The 16,237-nt window shown below is 45.4% G+C and overlaps 1 protein-coding gene across 2 annotated transcripts in view; it reads right to left on the bottom strand.

The window, feature by feature from the left end:
* Positions 1-4,760: 4,760 nt before the first annotated feature.
* The window catches only part of LOC309353157 (uncharacterized protein), a 76,502-nt gene continuing 65,025 nt past the window's right edge, over positions 4,761-16,237 (bottom strand). The window contains exons 2-4 of one of the 2 annotated variants that reach the window (XM_081882364.1): positions 10,211-10,384; positions 8,980-9,066; positions 4,761-6,696 (exon numbers count right to left, since the gene is read on the bottom strand). In XM_081882364.1, the coding sequence (XP_081738490.1) occupies positions 4,934-6,696; positions 8,980-9,066; positions 10,211-10,343 (1,983 nt within the window). In that variant the 5' untranslated portion in view covers positions 10,344-10,384 and the 3' untranslated portion in view covers positions 4,761-4,933. Of the gene's footprint in view, positions 6,697-8,979; positions 9,067-10,210; positions 10,385-16,237 lie in introns of those variants that run through there. The other variant, XM_081882365.1, reaches the window with a different exon arrangement.

Genomic DNA, 16,237 nt, shown 5'->3' with positions numbered 1-16,237 from the left:
GCGCCCGGTGCGGCCGGCCCCCCCCCTGCACCCCCCATGCTACGCCACTGCTTGCAGGGAGAGGAAGGGGCTGGTGGGGGAAACTTCTCCGGTGGGATTTTTGCCTGTCGCAAAGCCAGGGGGAGAGTTGCTGGGTAGCTAAGATTCCTGCATTGCAGGGGGTAGGACTAGATGTCCTTCAGGATCCAACCTACAGTTGTTTACTATTATTATTTTCAAACTATTTTTTCTTTTTTAAAAAGATCAGTGTAATTGAACAGCACTAAGTAGTAGTAGTAGTAGTAGTAGTAGTAGTAGTAGTAGTAGTAATAATAATAATAATAATAATAATAATAATAATAATAACAACTACTATATCATTATAAGAGTTAACAATTCCAATTCCATATATACTTATCTAATGTCTAGGTGATATTATTATCCCAAAACATAGATGTTGTTCCTTCACCCACTTTATTTGGTATAAATGCATTCCAACCCTACAACTCTTTCTGATCATTTTATAATGGCCCTCTAAGCAGATCCCACCGCAAGCCTTCGGTTAATAAAGTCGCATTATGTTCCTGCTAACGGCCCCCAATTAAATATAGTGGATCCACCTCATGGTTTGCCCATTAAATGAATTTCTGCCATTGACCACAGCCTCTCTTGTATGAGAGAAAACTTGGTGATTTAGAGTCTTGGGCCGAAGCTGAACGAGGAAGAAATGTTTCATTTCCCAAGAAAAGGCTGGTGTCAGGAGACGGGTTCTTTCAGGCAGAAGTCAACTTAATGCTTCAACTTTGAGGAAGTCACGGCATTAAACGCAGAAGTCCATGCGCAGCTTTTCTCATGAGACGGGGCCCTGCGGGATCTGATTTCTTTCCGCTGGGCCTGTTAAAACCGAGTTGTTCCACCTGGCCTTTGGCTTGGAGCCAATTTGATTCCCTCCCCATCTTTCCTTTTTTCCTTCTCCTCCTGTGAAAATCTTAATCTTTTAAATTGTATTTTAATCAACTTGTTTTTATTATTGGTTGTTAGCCGCCCTGGCTGGGGAGGGCGGGGTATAAATAAAAAAATATTATGATTAATAGTATTATTCTCCAGCTCCATTTGCCAAAAAGCCGTTGCTCCACTTCAGGCAGATGTTCTGCTTTCCAGACATGGTGGTCCAATGTTTTAACTCCATTTCTGCCCCTTCTTCCCTCTGGTTCCTTGACTGAGGTGTGACAGGTGTCACTCACCATTCAGGGCTCTGGACACAGCCCCCACTTCCCTGGCAGAATCCCACTTGGGGGGTTCCTGAGCGAGGGGCCCTTTCCCTCCGCTCCCCTCTCTCTCAGCCCCTCTGGAGGGATTCCCTGTCACAGACCCAGGGGGTCCCGTGATTCTGGGCTTGGGGGGGGTCTTCTCCTCAAATAGCTCTCCCCCCCCCAGACTGGAAGGAGACCCCACTTTCACCTGCCTCCCCACAACTTCTCCCCTTGACCTCCCGCCTGACTCCTCTCCCCAGGCCCTCCTCTTCCTCTGGCCAGAGAGATTCTTCTCCCCACCTTCCCCTCCAAGGTCCCCCCTCAGACCATCCCTCTCCCCCTTTCTCCCTCCCTCAGAAAAGACGCCTTTCATTTTCCCTCCAAAAGTGCTGGCTCCGCCCCCAGCTGGCTTGGGAGCCAATCAGAGCAAGGCTCCAGCAGCCTCCTGGTGGGATTTCTGAGGTACTAAATGTGCTGACTGGCCTGGCTCTGCTGTCCATCACAGGCCCCAACAAGGGGGGCATCTGGCAGCTTCCCGATACTGATATTTATATATCATCAGCGTCTGTCAATTACCTATCTATTTTAAGCTCTTAGGGTTTAGGATAATTTAAAATGACTGTGGAGGGTGCCAGAGCCCCTCAATAATAATAATAATAATTTATTATTTATACCCCGCCCATCTGGCTGGGCTTCCCCAGCCACTCTGGGCGGCTTCCAACAAAATATTAATTTGCAGTAATCTGTCAAACATTCAAAGCTTCCCTAAACAGGGCTGCCTTCAGATGTCTCCTAAAAGTCTGGTAGTTGTTTCCTAGCCACTACCCTCTGCCTGGTTCCCTGTAACTTGGCGTCTCGCACTGAGGGAGCCCCCAGCGGACTTTTACTTGGAGGAGAGGCCCACGGATATGAATAAAGCAAAGTTATAATGAGGGCCAACCACACACCCAAAATCTTAATGGTACAGTGGTACCTCGCAAGACGAATGCCTCGCAAGACGAAAAACGCGCAAGACGAAAGAGTTTTCCGTTTTTTGAGTCGTTCCACAAGACGAAACGTCTTGCTAGTTCTTGCGAGTTTGTTTCCTTTTTCTTAAAGCCGCTGAGCCGTTAATAACCGCTAAGCTGTTAATAGCCGCTAAGCTGTTAATAGCCGCTAAGCCGCTAATAGCTGCTAATAGCCACTAATAGCCGTGCTTCGCAAGATGAAAAAAACCGCAGGAGGAAGAGACTCGCGGAACGGATTAATTTCGTCTTGCGAGGCACCACTGTACAGTCATTTTGACTCGGTGGAGTGGTGCCATCAATGGGTAATTTAAAATGACTGTGCAGGGTGCCAGAGCCACTCAACAACAACAATAATAATTTATTATTTATACCCCGATCACTGGGGATCTCTCCCGCTCACCTCGCCCTCCTTGCGCAGCGGTGCTGTTGGTCTTCACGAGGACGCCATGCCTGGAGTCCTGCCTCGGGCGCCCGGCGGTCCTGCATTGTGGCTTCTCAGCGTCGGCCTCAGCCTTCTCGGTGGAATGGTCCCATCAGTTCCGGGGGGCCAGGAAGGTGGTGCTGACCTACGACGGAGCCTCGCGGGGGTCTCCGTGGCAGAGCTACTGCTGGACGCCAAGGGCACCAGCGCCTCCCTGCGCCTGCAGAGGGTATCATTTGCCACGAGGGCACCTACATCTGCACCATCTACCTGCCCCACCTGCATGCCCAGCAGGTGCTCAAGTTCAAGGTGGTGGGTGACTGAGTGACCGGGGGTCTCCCTCGCAGGGAGGATGGAGGGGAAGGGGAAAAGGGGGATCAGCTGCCCCCATTGAGCCAGCATCCTTTATTCTCACAGGGTCCAAATGCCGTCAAGGACCTAAGGATCCAGATAGACTGCTCCTGTGCCTGGAGGCTCCAAAACAACATAGGGAGAGTGCTTAAACCTTGCAGTGGCCAAATAGCCCTGAGATACCTGCCTTGCAGATGACCCTTAGGTGCCTTCCTATTCTATAGTTCTATGATTATTAGACTACCTCTGCTCCTGGAAGTTCCATGGGAACAGACAAAGAGCCTGAGGCATCCAGTCCGGCCTCCTTTCCTTGCAGCGGCCAAATGCCCGTAGGTAGTGCTTCCTGCCTCCTAAGGGGTTGGGCTGGATGACCCCTGGGGGTCCTTCCACCTCTACCATTCAAGCAATCCAGGGAGACTGCCCCTGGACTGGGAGGCTCCATAAGAAGAGCCAGCTGCTGGATCAAGCCCTGTCCTGTCCCTGCAGCGGCTGACCAGATGTCCTTCCCCCAGCCAGGATTTGAACCCAAGACCCACCCTCTCCCCTCCCAGCAGCTGGGAGTCTGAAGCCTTGGCTGCCTGCAGCTCTCCTGGTTGTCAGCGGCTGGCACTGCGCTCAATCCCTCTCCCCCCTCTCCACATGTAGAGCCCCCCCCAGTGAAGCTGTGCCTATGACGTTCTCAGTGCCCCCCCGGCGCCTGTCCCCAGCCGGCCTGCGAGGTCTCCAGCTTCTACCCTCTGGGTGCCTTGGTTAGCTGGAAGCGGAGGAGGTCCGGCACCCCCCAGGACACCTTCCTGGACATTGGGACTCGGGGCACCGCCATGCCCCCAACAGCACCTTCAACTTCACCATCTTCACCTGCCTGTTGCCCATCCTGACCGAGGACCACGGGATCTCCTATGTCTGCCACATGGGCCACCCCGGGGTGGGTGAGGCGTCAAGGCAATGGATGTGCTTCATGTGGCAGGTGGGTGGGCCTCCGTGTGCATGTCTGTGCTTGTGGGTCTATGTGGGGGTCCCCTGGAGGCTGGGCAGCAGGGCCCAGAAGACCAGCTGCGGGTGCGATTCCTGACTCTCCTGACTTTGATGTGGAAGTTGGGTGGCCAGCTGTCCTGCAGGGACCGGTGGCTTTTTTGCCAGGAATCATGACAATGGAAATCAAGAAGACAAACAGACCATTTATTTATGTACACCACAACTGCTGCCAGGATTCTAACTGCAAAAAAATCGGAAAAGAGAAACCATCGCCTCAAAACTCAAATGGCAAACCAAATTGCTAGAATACATACAGTTAGCAAGGATAACCGGAGTAGTAAGAGGAAATACGATACAATATGTTAATAAAGAATGGACAGTAATAAAAGAATACCTTAAAGTTTACGGTGATAACAAAAGCTTTGTGGCAGATATCAAATGAGTCTTGTAATATAAGGAAATATGGGAGAAAACTAGAACCAAAAAGGAGAATGTGAGGGGGGGGGGGAGAGAGATTTAGGAAACTGTAAAAAATTTAGTTCAAAATAGTACAATGAGTATAGTCAGAAGGCTTTTCTTTATTGTAAATAACATCATTTCCTATTCTTTTTCTACTTCTTTTTTCTTCTTTCTCTTTTCTTTTTTTCCGTTCATTTATACTTTTTGTATATTCATAATCTGTAATGTTTGAATGTAATGTTTTGTATGTCTTTTTAAGATTTCGGTATAATAAAGGTTTTAAAATAATAAAACAGGAAGAGGACAGTTGGAGGGGGGGCCTGCAAGGAATGCAGTGAAGGATCTCTCAGGGTGGGAGACGGGGAAAAGAGGGGGGCACCCAGGGGAGAGCTGGGGGAGCCTGCTTTCCTATGGGTTAATAAATGATATGATATATATGATACAAATGTGATAAAGGGTATTTTTAGTTATTCTGCCCCTTCTCTTTTTTATACACTTGTGTTTTGTAAGGGTTGTTTAATAATTTTTCCTTTTGTCTTTTTCCTTTTTGGTTTTCCCTCTGTATGAATTCTTTGATGGGTTGTGAGATTGTCGCTTCGACTGAACCTCTTTCCACACTCATGACATTGAAAAGCTTTCTCCCCTGTATGAATTGTGTGATGGGAAGAGAGCTTAGACCCGTCCCTGAAGCTCTTCCCACATTCGAAGCACTGATAGTGTTTCTCCCCTGTATGAACTTTTTGATGGGAAGTGAGACTGTGCCTGAGACTGAAGCTCTTTCCACATTCCAGGCATTGATATGGTTTCTCCTTTGTATGAATTCTTTGATGGGAAATGAGATGATCCTTCCGGCTGAAGCTCTTTCCACATTCCAAGCACTGATAGGGTTTCTCCCCTGTATGAATTCTTTGATGGGAAGTGAGATGTGCCCTTTTACTTAAGCTCTTTCCACATTCCAAGCACTGATATGGTTTCTGCCCTGTATGAATTCTTTGATGGGAAGTGAGACTGGAACTGTGACGAAAGCTCTTTCCACATTCATGGCATTGAAAAAGTTTCTCCCCTGTATGAATTCTTTGATGTGAAGTGAGGTTGTGACTGAGACTGAAGTTTTTCCCACATTCCAGGCACTGAAAGGGTTTCTCCCCTGTATGAATTCTTTGATGGGAAGTGAGATCACCTCTCTGACGAAAGCTCTTTCCACATTCCAAGCAATGATATGGTTTCTCCTTTGTATGAATTCTTTGATGGGAAATGAGATGATCCTTCCGGCTGAAGCTCTTTCCACATTCCAAGCACTGATAGGGTTTCTCCCCTGTATGAATTCTTTGATGGGAAGTGAGATGTGCCCTTTTACTTAAGCTCTTTCCACATTCCAAGCACTGATATGGTTTCTGCCCTGTATGAATTCTTTGATGGGAAGTGAGACTGGAAATCTGACGAAAGCTCTTTCCACACTCGTGGCATTGAAAAGGTTTCTCCCCTGTATGAATTATTTGATGTGAAGTGAGACTATCCTTCCGATTGAACCTCATCCCACATTCCAAGCACTGATAGGGTTTCTTCCCAGTATGAATTCTTTGATGGGAAGTGAGACTGGAACCCTGACGAAAGCTCTTTTCACACTCGTGGCATTGAAAAGGTTTCTCCCCTGTATGAATTCTTTGATGGGAAGTGAGACTATCCTTCCGATTGAACCTCATCCCACATTCCAAGCACTGATAGGGTTTCTTCCCAGTATGAATTCTAAGATGGGAAGTGAGACTGGAACTGTGCCGAAAGCTCTTTTCACACTCATGGCATTGAAAAGGTTTCTCCCCTGTATGAATTCTAAGATGGGAAGTGAGGTTGTGACTGAGACTGAAGCTCTTTCCACATTCGAAGCACTGATAGGGTTTCTCCCCTGTATGAATTCTTTGATGGGAAGTGAAATGGTGGCTGTAACTAAAGCTCTTTCCACATTCCATGCAGTTATAGGGTTTCTCTCCTGTATGAATTCTGTGATGGGAAGTGAGGTGATCCTTCCGAGTGAAACTCTTTCCACATTCTCTGCACTGATACAATTTCTCCCTACTCTTTGTTCTTTCAGGTGAAGTGAAGCTATCCCTCCTAACAAAGCTCTTTCTTTGATGGGAGGTGGACTGGGAGCTCTGACGGATGTTCTCTCCACACTCTGAATATTTATACGACTTCTCTGCTATGTGGATTCTGTTCTGGTCCCCCTTGTTCTTCCCTTCCAATTCTTCACCATCTGCAATGAAAAGAGAAGCTAATTAGACCGTCAGGAAGAAATGGAGCTCCAGATTATTGAACAATGTTAATGAATGCTTGTGATAGAGGAAGAACTGAAGAAAGTTAGATGTAAGGCTTTACTATAGTTTTCACTCCCTTTGTTGGCTGGTATTAACTGACATTCTTAAGGAAACCTCTCCATTCTTAAGGTAATTAGCTCTGAGTGCTCACTCGAAGGACAAATCCTGAAGCAGAGACTCAACAACAATTAACTGACTTATTGCTTGGTTTTTACAGTAGTACCTCAGGTTACATACGCTTCAGGTTACATATGGTTCAGGTTACAGACTCTGCTAACTCAGAAATAGTACGTCAGGTTAAGAACTTTGCTTCAGGATGAGAACAAAACTCGTGCTCTGGCGGCCCGGCAGCAGCAGGAGGCCCCATTAGCTGAAGTGGTACCTCAGGTTAAGAACAGTTTCAGGTTAAGAACGGACCTCCGGAATGAATCAAGTACTTAACCCGAGCTACCACTGTATCTGGGATAGATTTTGTTTGGCTCAATCGTGTAATCCACTCCATCTCCGAAGTCAGTCAGCTCTTTGGTCAACCAAATACAGGCAGAAGCAAAAGCAAAAATTAAAACAACAAACCTGACAGAAGTTACATCAACTTCCCTAAAAACTCTGAAGCCGACATTTAAGAAGGCCTTAGCAGTTCAGACAAGCCTGGTCATTGTTTAAAAAGGCATGAATAGACAAAGAACATTCACAGAGAAGACTATTGATATCCCTCCATTCAGGGATCATGGTGGGGATGTTAGAATCCCAGATGCTATTGGTCTCCATCCATATGTGGGATGAATGAATGAATGAATTTATTAATACGGTCACAGACCAGCGTCTGCTGGGACACAGATAGCAGTATCTGTGTCCTGATTGGGCTTTTTAATGAAATGATGAAAGAATGCCAAATGTACATAAATAAAGAATTAAGACCAATCAGGAACTCTTTTATGGAATGTGTGGGATTGCTAGTAAGCCTGACAGAGCTTATCAGGAGGGGAGCGATCTCACACACCCCTGCTCCAGCGGCCGAAATTCCAACAGAGCCCAGTATCTCAGAGAAGGTCCCAAAGAGAGCCACTCCCATGTCTACCAACAGTCGAGTCACACACTCCTCACCCAAAAAGAAGCATCGCCACCAAGGAATACACCTACTTCATAAGAAGAAGTCAAAAAACATAAAAGTGGGAAGGCGGACTAAGAGTTATACACGAACTAAGAAATTGAATTTTTCTAAGTTATTCAAGCTCCTGGAGAATCCTACAATAAAGGAATCAAATATAAAGAATACTAAACCTGTGACCCCAAAACAGAGCATTACCCAGCAACCTAAAGTGACAAGCGTATCACAACCCCCTAATCCTCAATTAACGAAAGATCGGAATGAAAAATTAGATAAAGACTGGCAAACCCCCTCTACGGTGGAGACTATCGCCCCCATTCGCAATAAGATAATTCGGAACAATCAAACGCTGATCCTTAACAGAAGCAGACTGGTTATTTGCCCTACGTACAACCGCGCAGAATTACATATGTGGGATGTAATCCACTGGGAGCAGTCAAGTACAGCATTCCTTGTTTTGCTAGAGTGGACTTGCAAGGGAATGTTTGGTTCAGCCAGTCGAAACTTCCTGTTCCTCCTGGCCTGGAGCATCCTTCCTTGCATGTGACTAGTGGGTGGCCGTGACCTTTCCAGACCTGGTAAAAGGACAAGTCACCCTGCTGCCTTCCCCCTTTTTGTCCTGCCTGCTTCCTGCCTCTATGAACTGGACTGCTGGCTGCCACAGCAGTTCCCCAGGTCATCTCCCATATGGGGTAAACCTGTTTGTATGTAACTTTAAGCCTTAAGCCTGCCTTCAGGATCACACTGCGCTCGGCCTGATCTTAAGTAAAACTGCTTTTCGTTACTTATGAATAAGACTGTGGTGTCTTTATTCTTTTAGGAGGGATTCAAAAGGGTCTTACCAGGAATATTAGAACATATCTCAATCTAGACAAGCCAGATTGAATTGCTAGTTGTCTTAAGAAACTCACACGAATTTGCAACTAGTTTTCTCCTGTGTAAAGGGGAATGCACTCTGCTAAGTGAAGAAACTTGCTAGCGCAAGTTAGGAAGGATATTAATTAACAATATATTCTCTCCTGCCTCCCTGAACATTCACACACCAAATAGTGGAGGTTCATCAGGTATGTATGGAATCTCAAAATTGATCTTATGATCCAACAGGGAGCTTTACCAAGAGGGTCCATGATCCCATGATTCTCCTCCATGACTTCCTTATGCAGAGCTCTCTGGTCAAGATCCTGCAACGCCCATGCCTCATCTATGAAACAAACAGCAACATCTTCACCTGCACATTCCCCATCAGCAATTACCTCAATCTGGTCGGTCTAAATTTAAATTTATATGTAGATCACTTTCTTCACTTTGAACCCCCCCTCCCATGTTCACGAGGAGACCAACTCTGTATTGTTTCATTGGTGATACAAGAGGAAAAATAACTATGACACACACTTAATCTAAGCACAACGGCCACAAGAGCTCCTGACTAGGCATTTGGCTATGTGATGTTGAATGTTCTCTGTTCTCTCCTGTTTGCCCCTTTTTTGTTTCAATTTAAACCAAATCATGAACTCAATAATGATGAGCCATATGTTATATACATCAGTGGTCAGCAAACTTTTTCAGAAGGGGGTCAGTCCACTGTCACTCAGACCTTGTGGGGCGCCGGACTATATTTTTTTTGGAGGGGGGAATGAATGAATTCCTATGCCCCACAAATAACCCAGAGATGCATTTTAAATAAAAGGACACATTCTACTCATGTAAAAACACACTAATTCCTGGACCGTCCGCGGGCCGAATTGAGAAGGCGATTGGGGTGGATCCAGCCCCTAGGCCTTAGGTTGCCTACCCATATTATCGATATTCCTGCAAATGTACTCTGCTATTTTGAGATGTACAAATGACATGAGAAGACTCAGTCGACATATTTGTATCATTTATTAGTCCTATGATCCTTGTTCTTAAAAGCAAATACAAGTTACACAAAAAGGCAACACACGGAGACCTCATCTGTGTTCAATCTGCAAAGCGGGATCAGGTTACTTTAAAGAGTCGTGGCTTCTAGTGCTGCGCGATGGATTGGTAAGTTGTCTGACATTGGTAGGGCATTCAGATCACAGCACTGGTTTTAGACATTGTGAGCTGCCAATATATCGCGGTGGCCAGGGAGCTGTGATGTATTCCTAGCTCAAATTGCCTGCAGATGACAAAGGCGCAGGCAGGCAGGCAGGCAGGCAGGCAGGCAGGCAGGCAGGCAGGCAAGTGGGTGGAGGAGCCCGGAAAGGTGCTCTCCTTCTCCATCTCTATCCGCCTGCCTGACTCCCACCCCCAAACTGAGCAAGTCCCAGTACCTCTCTGGCTCCATCCATCCATGTCCCCATCTCCCCTCCCCTGGGACTCACCAGATCTCTCGGAGGTCCCTGGGAGGGAACGCTCAGAGGTTGTGGGGAGGGATGCAGGAGACAACCTGACCAGGTCAACCGTCCATCTTCCCCCTTCCATCCTCGCTAGCTTTGCAGGATCCGTCTCTTTCATCCTTCCTGAGGAGTCGAGGAGCCAAAAGAAGCTTCAGGGTCCTGGAAGAGAGGAAAAAGTCCCTGCAAGGATTTTCATACAACTTAATTCCCCACTTAAAGGAAATTGGCAGGATAACAAAGCTGGGAAATGGCTGGCATGTAAACTGTGTAATAGATCAGTTCTTATGTACGTTAGGGACGCAGGTGGCGCTGTGGGTTAAAGCCTCAGTGCCTAGGACTTGCCGATCGAAAGGTCGGCGGTTCGAATCCCTGCTGCGGGGTGCGCTCCCGCTGCTCGGTCCCAGCGCCTGCCAACCTAGCAGTTCGAAAGCACCTCCGGGTGCAAGTAGATAAATAGGGACCGCTTACCATCGGGAAGGTAAACGGCGTTTCCGTGTGCGGCTCTGGCTCGCCAGATGCAGCTTTGTCACGCTGGCCACGTGACCCGGAAGTGTCTGCGGACAGCGCTGGCCCCTGGCCTCTTAAGTGAGATGGGCGCACAACCCCAGAGTCTGTCAAGACTGGCCCGTACGGGCAGGGGTACCTTTACCTTACCTTATGTACGTTATGTCTAAATAGAAGCCGTTTGTGTTCCACGCATGTACAAATAAATCTCATGTATCTCATGTAAATATGTACTGCAAGTAAAGGAGTTTTCTAACAAAGAAGGCTTTAAATTTGCTTTACAGTCGATTGCTACATGTGCAACTTCACGAGTAATCTATGTGATTAAGTGTCCTTGTGGGTTACTATGTGTAGGTCACACCATTAGTAGATCTAAGCCCATCAAAGTTAGAATATCAGAACACCATTCCAGAATCAGAAACAGTGTTGTTGACGTGTCTTTAGTGCAACATTTTATTCAAGCGTCACATTCAGATGAATATTTAACTTTCTTTGTGATCTGGGCATATCAAAGACCTGTAGAACAAGCCAAAAAGATTCTTATGCAGAAAGAAACAAGATTTATTTTCCTACTCTATTCTTTGCATCTCTCAGATTTAAATACAGAAATAGAATATAGTTGTTTTCTATGAGCTATTCTTAATATCTTGATACACCAGTGATAACCTTAAAAATCTACGTTGAATATGGTGGTTTCAAGGGGGTCACTTTAAGAGAAAAAAAAACTTTGCTGTAGATTGCTGCCACCTGTAACAGGAAACAGCAGCTGTATACAACAACTATACTTTGCAAAGGCAGATGTGGAACATTACAAAGAAAAGTTCATCTTTTGCAAGTGTTGCTCCTTAAAGTTGTTGCATTTGACATTTCTATTTGCAAAGACATACGTGGAACACAAAAAGGTTCTATTTGGACATTATGTTTTAAAAAACTAAATCATTTGTAAATACGTGGAACACAAAAACTTCTATTTGGATATTACGTATATAAGAACTGATCTATTTGTATTTCCTGTTCTAAATGTTGGTCTTTAATTGCTTCACCTCCAGGCTTGATTATTGAAACTCACTCTACCCGGGGCTGCCCTTGAAGCTGTCCCAGAAACTCCAGTGGGTGCAGAATGCTGCGGCAAGACTCCTTACGGGGTCCTCGCCCCGGGATCACATTCACCCAGTGCTTTTCCAGCTGCACTGGCTCCCAGTGGAGTACAGGGTCAGGTTTAAGGTGCTGGTTTGGACCTTTAAAGCCCTATGCGGCCTAGGACCCTCGTACCTATGGGACCGCCTCTCCTGGTATGCCCCACAGAGGACCTTAAGGTCCACAAATAACCACGCTTTGGAGGTCCCAAGTATGCAAGGTGGTTAGATTGGTCTCAACTAGGGCCAGGACCTTTTCAGTGCTGGCCCCGACTTGGTGGGATGCTCTGTCACAAGAGACTAGGGCCCTGTGGGACTTGACATCTTTCCGCGGGGCCTGCAAGTCAGAGCTGTTCTGCCTGGCCTTTGGTTTGGACCCAGTCTGACCCTTATGTTTCCATCCCCTTATGGTTTTGATCTATGGGCTACTTTTAAAATGAGGCTGCATTTTAAATTGCATTTTAACCTGTATTTCAAATTGGTCTGTCCCCCCCTATTATGTTTTTACTGTAATTTTACTGGTGTTAGCCACCCTGAGCCCGGCTCTGGCTGGGGAGGGCGGGGTATAAATAAAATTTATTATTTTTTTATTATTCTACTCAATTAGATAATGTGAAAAGAGTTATGTTTATATGATGTATAAAGAATTCATATAGTTAAACACAGCCACTTACATTGTGGTCATCTGTTGCCAGCCTGACAAGTTAAGATTTATATTCAATCATTTGCGTATGGCATATATATATTTATCACAAATAGCTATCAGGGGCAGGATCCTCTGTTTCCTGTCTTGGAGATCTCCTCCTCCCCCATTCATTTCATTTTCACTTTTAATTTGTATACTGCTTTTCTATGTTACTATGCACAAGGCAGTTTACAAGCTGAAGAAACAGCAAAATAGCCAGCAAAGATCACACCCCTAATAACAATCTGATCCAATACCAAAAAGTTAATAAAACCATAACTTTTAAAAAAGCAACTTATATAAAATAAAGCAATCTTCAATAATCCATTAGAATATAACAGCAAACTGTATAACTAAGTATCAGAAGATATTAAACAGTTTACACTTAACCATTACAATAAAGAATTACTAAACTATAATCATTAAAAATAAAAGCAAATACACTAGAGCCCTGCCTCCTATTCCTGTGAATGACATTTGTTGCAACTCTTTTTAATATGGCATTTTAAAATGGTTATAACCCACCCTGGGTAATAAATGTAAGAATAAGACAACCAGAACACCTATAACATTAAGCCTCAAGGGTGGAAAAACACAAAGCCTCAAGAAACACACAAAGCCTTGTTGTTGTTGTTGTTGTTGTTTTGGCACAACTAACAACACACACATCACAGCATCTTAAGGAAAAAACAGCCTTCAGAAAACTCACCCACTGCATCTCTATTTGGCTCAATCTGGTTGCTCTAAATTTAAATTGAAACAGAATTTATTACCTCGGCTTTGAACACCCCTTGAAAGTTAATCAAATAGACCAAGACTTAATAGGGCTTCATTGGTAACGGAAGAGGGAAAATGACTCACACCTACAGGAAGCAGAACCAGAAGGGCAGCGTTTGGCTCTGGGATGCTGACTGTTGTCTGTTAACAAATTCTACCGTGTTTCCCCCTTTTCTGTTTCAACCAATTAATTAACCAGGAATTGCTACACTGACGGCTAATAGGTTGTAAATATTCCTGGAAATTTATTCTGCTCTTTTTTGTGATATACAAATGACATGAGAAAAGACTGTCCATTTATTTGTCTCCATGATCCTTATCTATAAATCCCCATAAAAGTGATTCAAAAAAAGGAAAGGAATAAACCCAGGCTCCACCTGTGCTGCATCTGCCAAGCAGGTTCAGACACCTGGAGAGCTCTGGAAGAAAGCACACCAAGAACTCAGGCCAATATAAGTTTCAATAGTGGGAGTGGCCCCTACTCACAAATCAATAGTTAATTGTAACAAAAACTAATCTATTCAAAAGTATGTATTCTGACAAGGATTACAAACTCAAGCAGAGATTACAAACTCAAACTCATAAGGATGTTACAGAAATAAAAGGGGGGCCCCCACATCTTTAAAGTTGTTAAATGTTACAAGTATTATGCCTGAATGTATCCATTCAACTTGACAGCTCAGGGAAGTTACCTAGCTTTAAAAATCATATACTGTAAAATCAACTCCTTTGCCAGTTTCCTCCATTCCAACACTATTTTGCCCTTGTAAAATAGGGACTCCAGGAAGTGCCCAGAGGTGACAATTGCTGAGCTGATTGTTGGCCAAGGAAAGCCTAACCCCATCCCCAGACTTGCCAAGGATTCCAGACATGAAAAGGATTTTTATTGTACTTTGGGTGGTGAGACTTCAGGTATCCTTATTAGCCTATGCTCATCTTAGACCTGGGTCTTGCCCTGTCATGTCTGCTTATGCTAATTTGTACCAAGGACTTGTCTGGACATGTCTGCCAAGGTTAAACTAGTGTAACCCCTGTCTACCCCTCCCCTTTGGTGACATGTCAGGGATGTAAAGATGACGTATTGATGCTGCTGTGCGAACTGTATTCTGGAATATGGTGGGAAGATTTAAAAGTCAATATCACCCCTGCTCTGGGTTCACTTGCTGCTGTTGAACCTGTTGCGCAACAATAAAGGACCTAAGTCTACTGGCCGCTGTTTTGCTCCAAATTGCTTGGCTGGAATTTCCTTCTTTTACTGACCGCAGGGACCCTGGGGGACTGGTACCCCGGCGAGCTGGGCTGCTGAGTAGTCTCTCAACCCAGAATTTTCTTTAACGTACAACTTCCCTAGGGAGAGCATCCTGCAGACACAAACCAGCAGTCATCCAGATGGGCAGGGTATAAATATACAAGATAAATATACCATCTTGTATAAATATACAAGATGGGTGACACCTGGCTTGAGAGCAGTACATGTGAAAAGGATCTAGGAGTATTGGTTGACCACAAACTTGACATGAGCCAACAGTGTGACGCGGCAGCTAAAAAGGCCAATGCAATTCTGGGCTGCATCAATAGGAGTATAGCATCTAGATCAAGGGAAGTAATAGTGCCACTGTATTCTGCTCTGGTCAGACCTCACCTGGAGTACTGTGTCCAGTTCTGGGCACCACAGTTCAAGAAGGACACTGACAAACTGGAACGCGTCCAGAGGAGGGCAACCAAAATAGTCAAAGGCCTGGAAACGATGCCTTATGAGGAACGGCTAAGGGAACTGGGCATGTTTAGCCTGGAGAAGAGGAGGTTAAGGGGTGATATGATAGCCATGTTCAAATATATAAAAGGATGTCACATAGAGGAGGGAGAAAGGTTGTTTTCTGCTGCTCCAGAGAAGTGGACACGGAGCAATGGATCCAAACTACAAGAAATAAGATTCCACCTAAACATCAGGAAGAACTTCCTGACAGTAAGAGCTGTTCGACAGTGGAATTTGCTGCCAAGGAGTGTGGTGGAGTCTCCTTCTTTGGAGGTCTTTAAGCAGAGGCTTGAGAACCATATGTCAGGAGTGCTCTGATGGTGTTTCCTGCTTGGCAGGGGGTTGGACTCAATGGCCCTTGTGGTCTCTTCTAACTCTATGAGTCTATGATTCTATGATTCTAAAGCTAATCTCCCTTTGCGCTCTTCCTCAGGTGGAGGCACACTTTGTCTAATGGGGTTGATGGTGTGAAACCAGGGCCTGGATGTCCAAACTGGCTCAGTCTGGGTGTCTAGGGCAGGTCCTGGGGTTGCCTGTTGCCTATTTGCAGATTAGTTGCGTTGCAGAAGGCATGCTGGGGAGACCACACATTACAAGGAACGCAAAAATAACTTTTGCTAGGTTTTAATAACAAAAACTCCCTTTATACTAAATTACAATATATTAATAAGCGTGACCCATCCACCAGGGTACTGAGAGAGCTACATGGTCTCTTTAATATACCACACACAACAGCTTAATTACCACAACTTAACAGCACCTGCTATACTGCTTCACAGCTGTAAAACTAGGTCACGTTATTTGCTCTGGCCTTTAAAGAAATACACATCTTGTGGAGCAATAATGAACCTTCAGATTTAAAGAGACCATTTAACACTGCCCACTCACCCTTGCCCTTTCTGTGCTCCCTCTTCTGGGGCTCAGATGGGTGGCCTCATTGTGCAGGAGAGGAAAAGAGGGGGCGCTGGTGTGTGGAAGAGAGGGGAGAGGGCAGTAATTGCACACACACAGCTCAGTAAATAAGAACTGCTGTATTACAAATATAGGGGGTGAGTGGGGAGACCTGGCTTGCTAGTAGCAGGGGTCTTTGTAGACCATAAGCTGAACATGCGTCAAGCAGAGAAAGTGAATGCTGTGTCCAGTTCTGGGCACTG

This window comes from Podarcis melisellensis (genome assembly GCF_964234715.1).
Source record: "Podarcis melisellensis genome assembly, chromosome: 12".
NCBI lineage: Eukaryota > Metazoa > Chordata > Lepidosauria > Squamata > Lacertidae > Podarcis > Podarcis melisellensis.
Note: the sequence above shows the minus strand (reverse complement) of the source record. Positions and strands in the feature narration are given on the sequence as shown.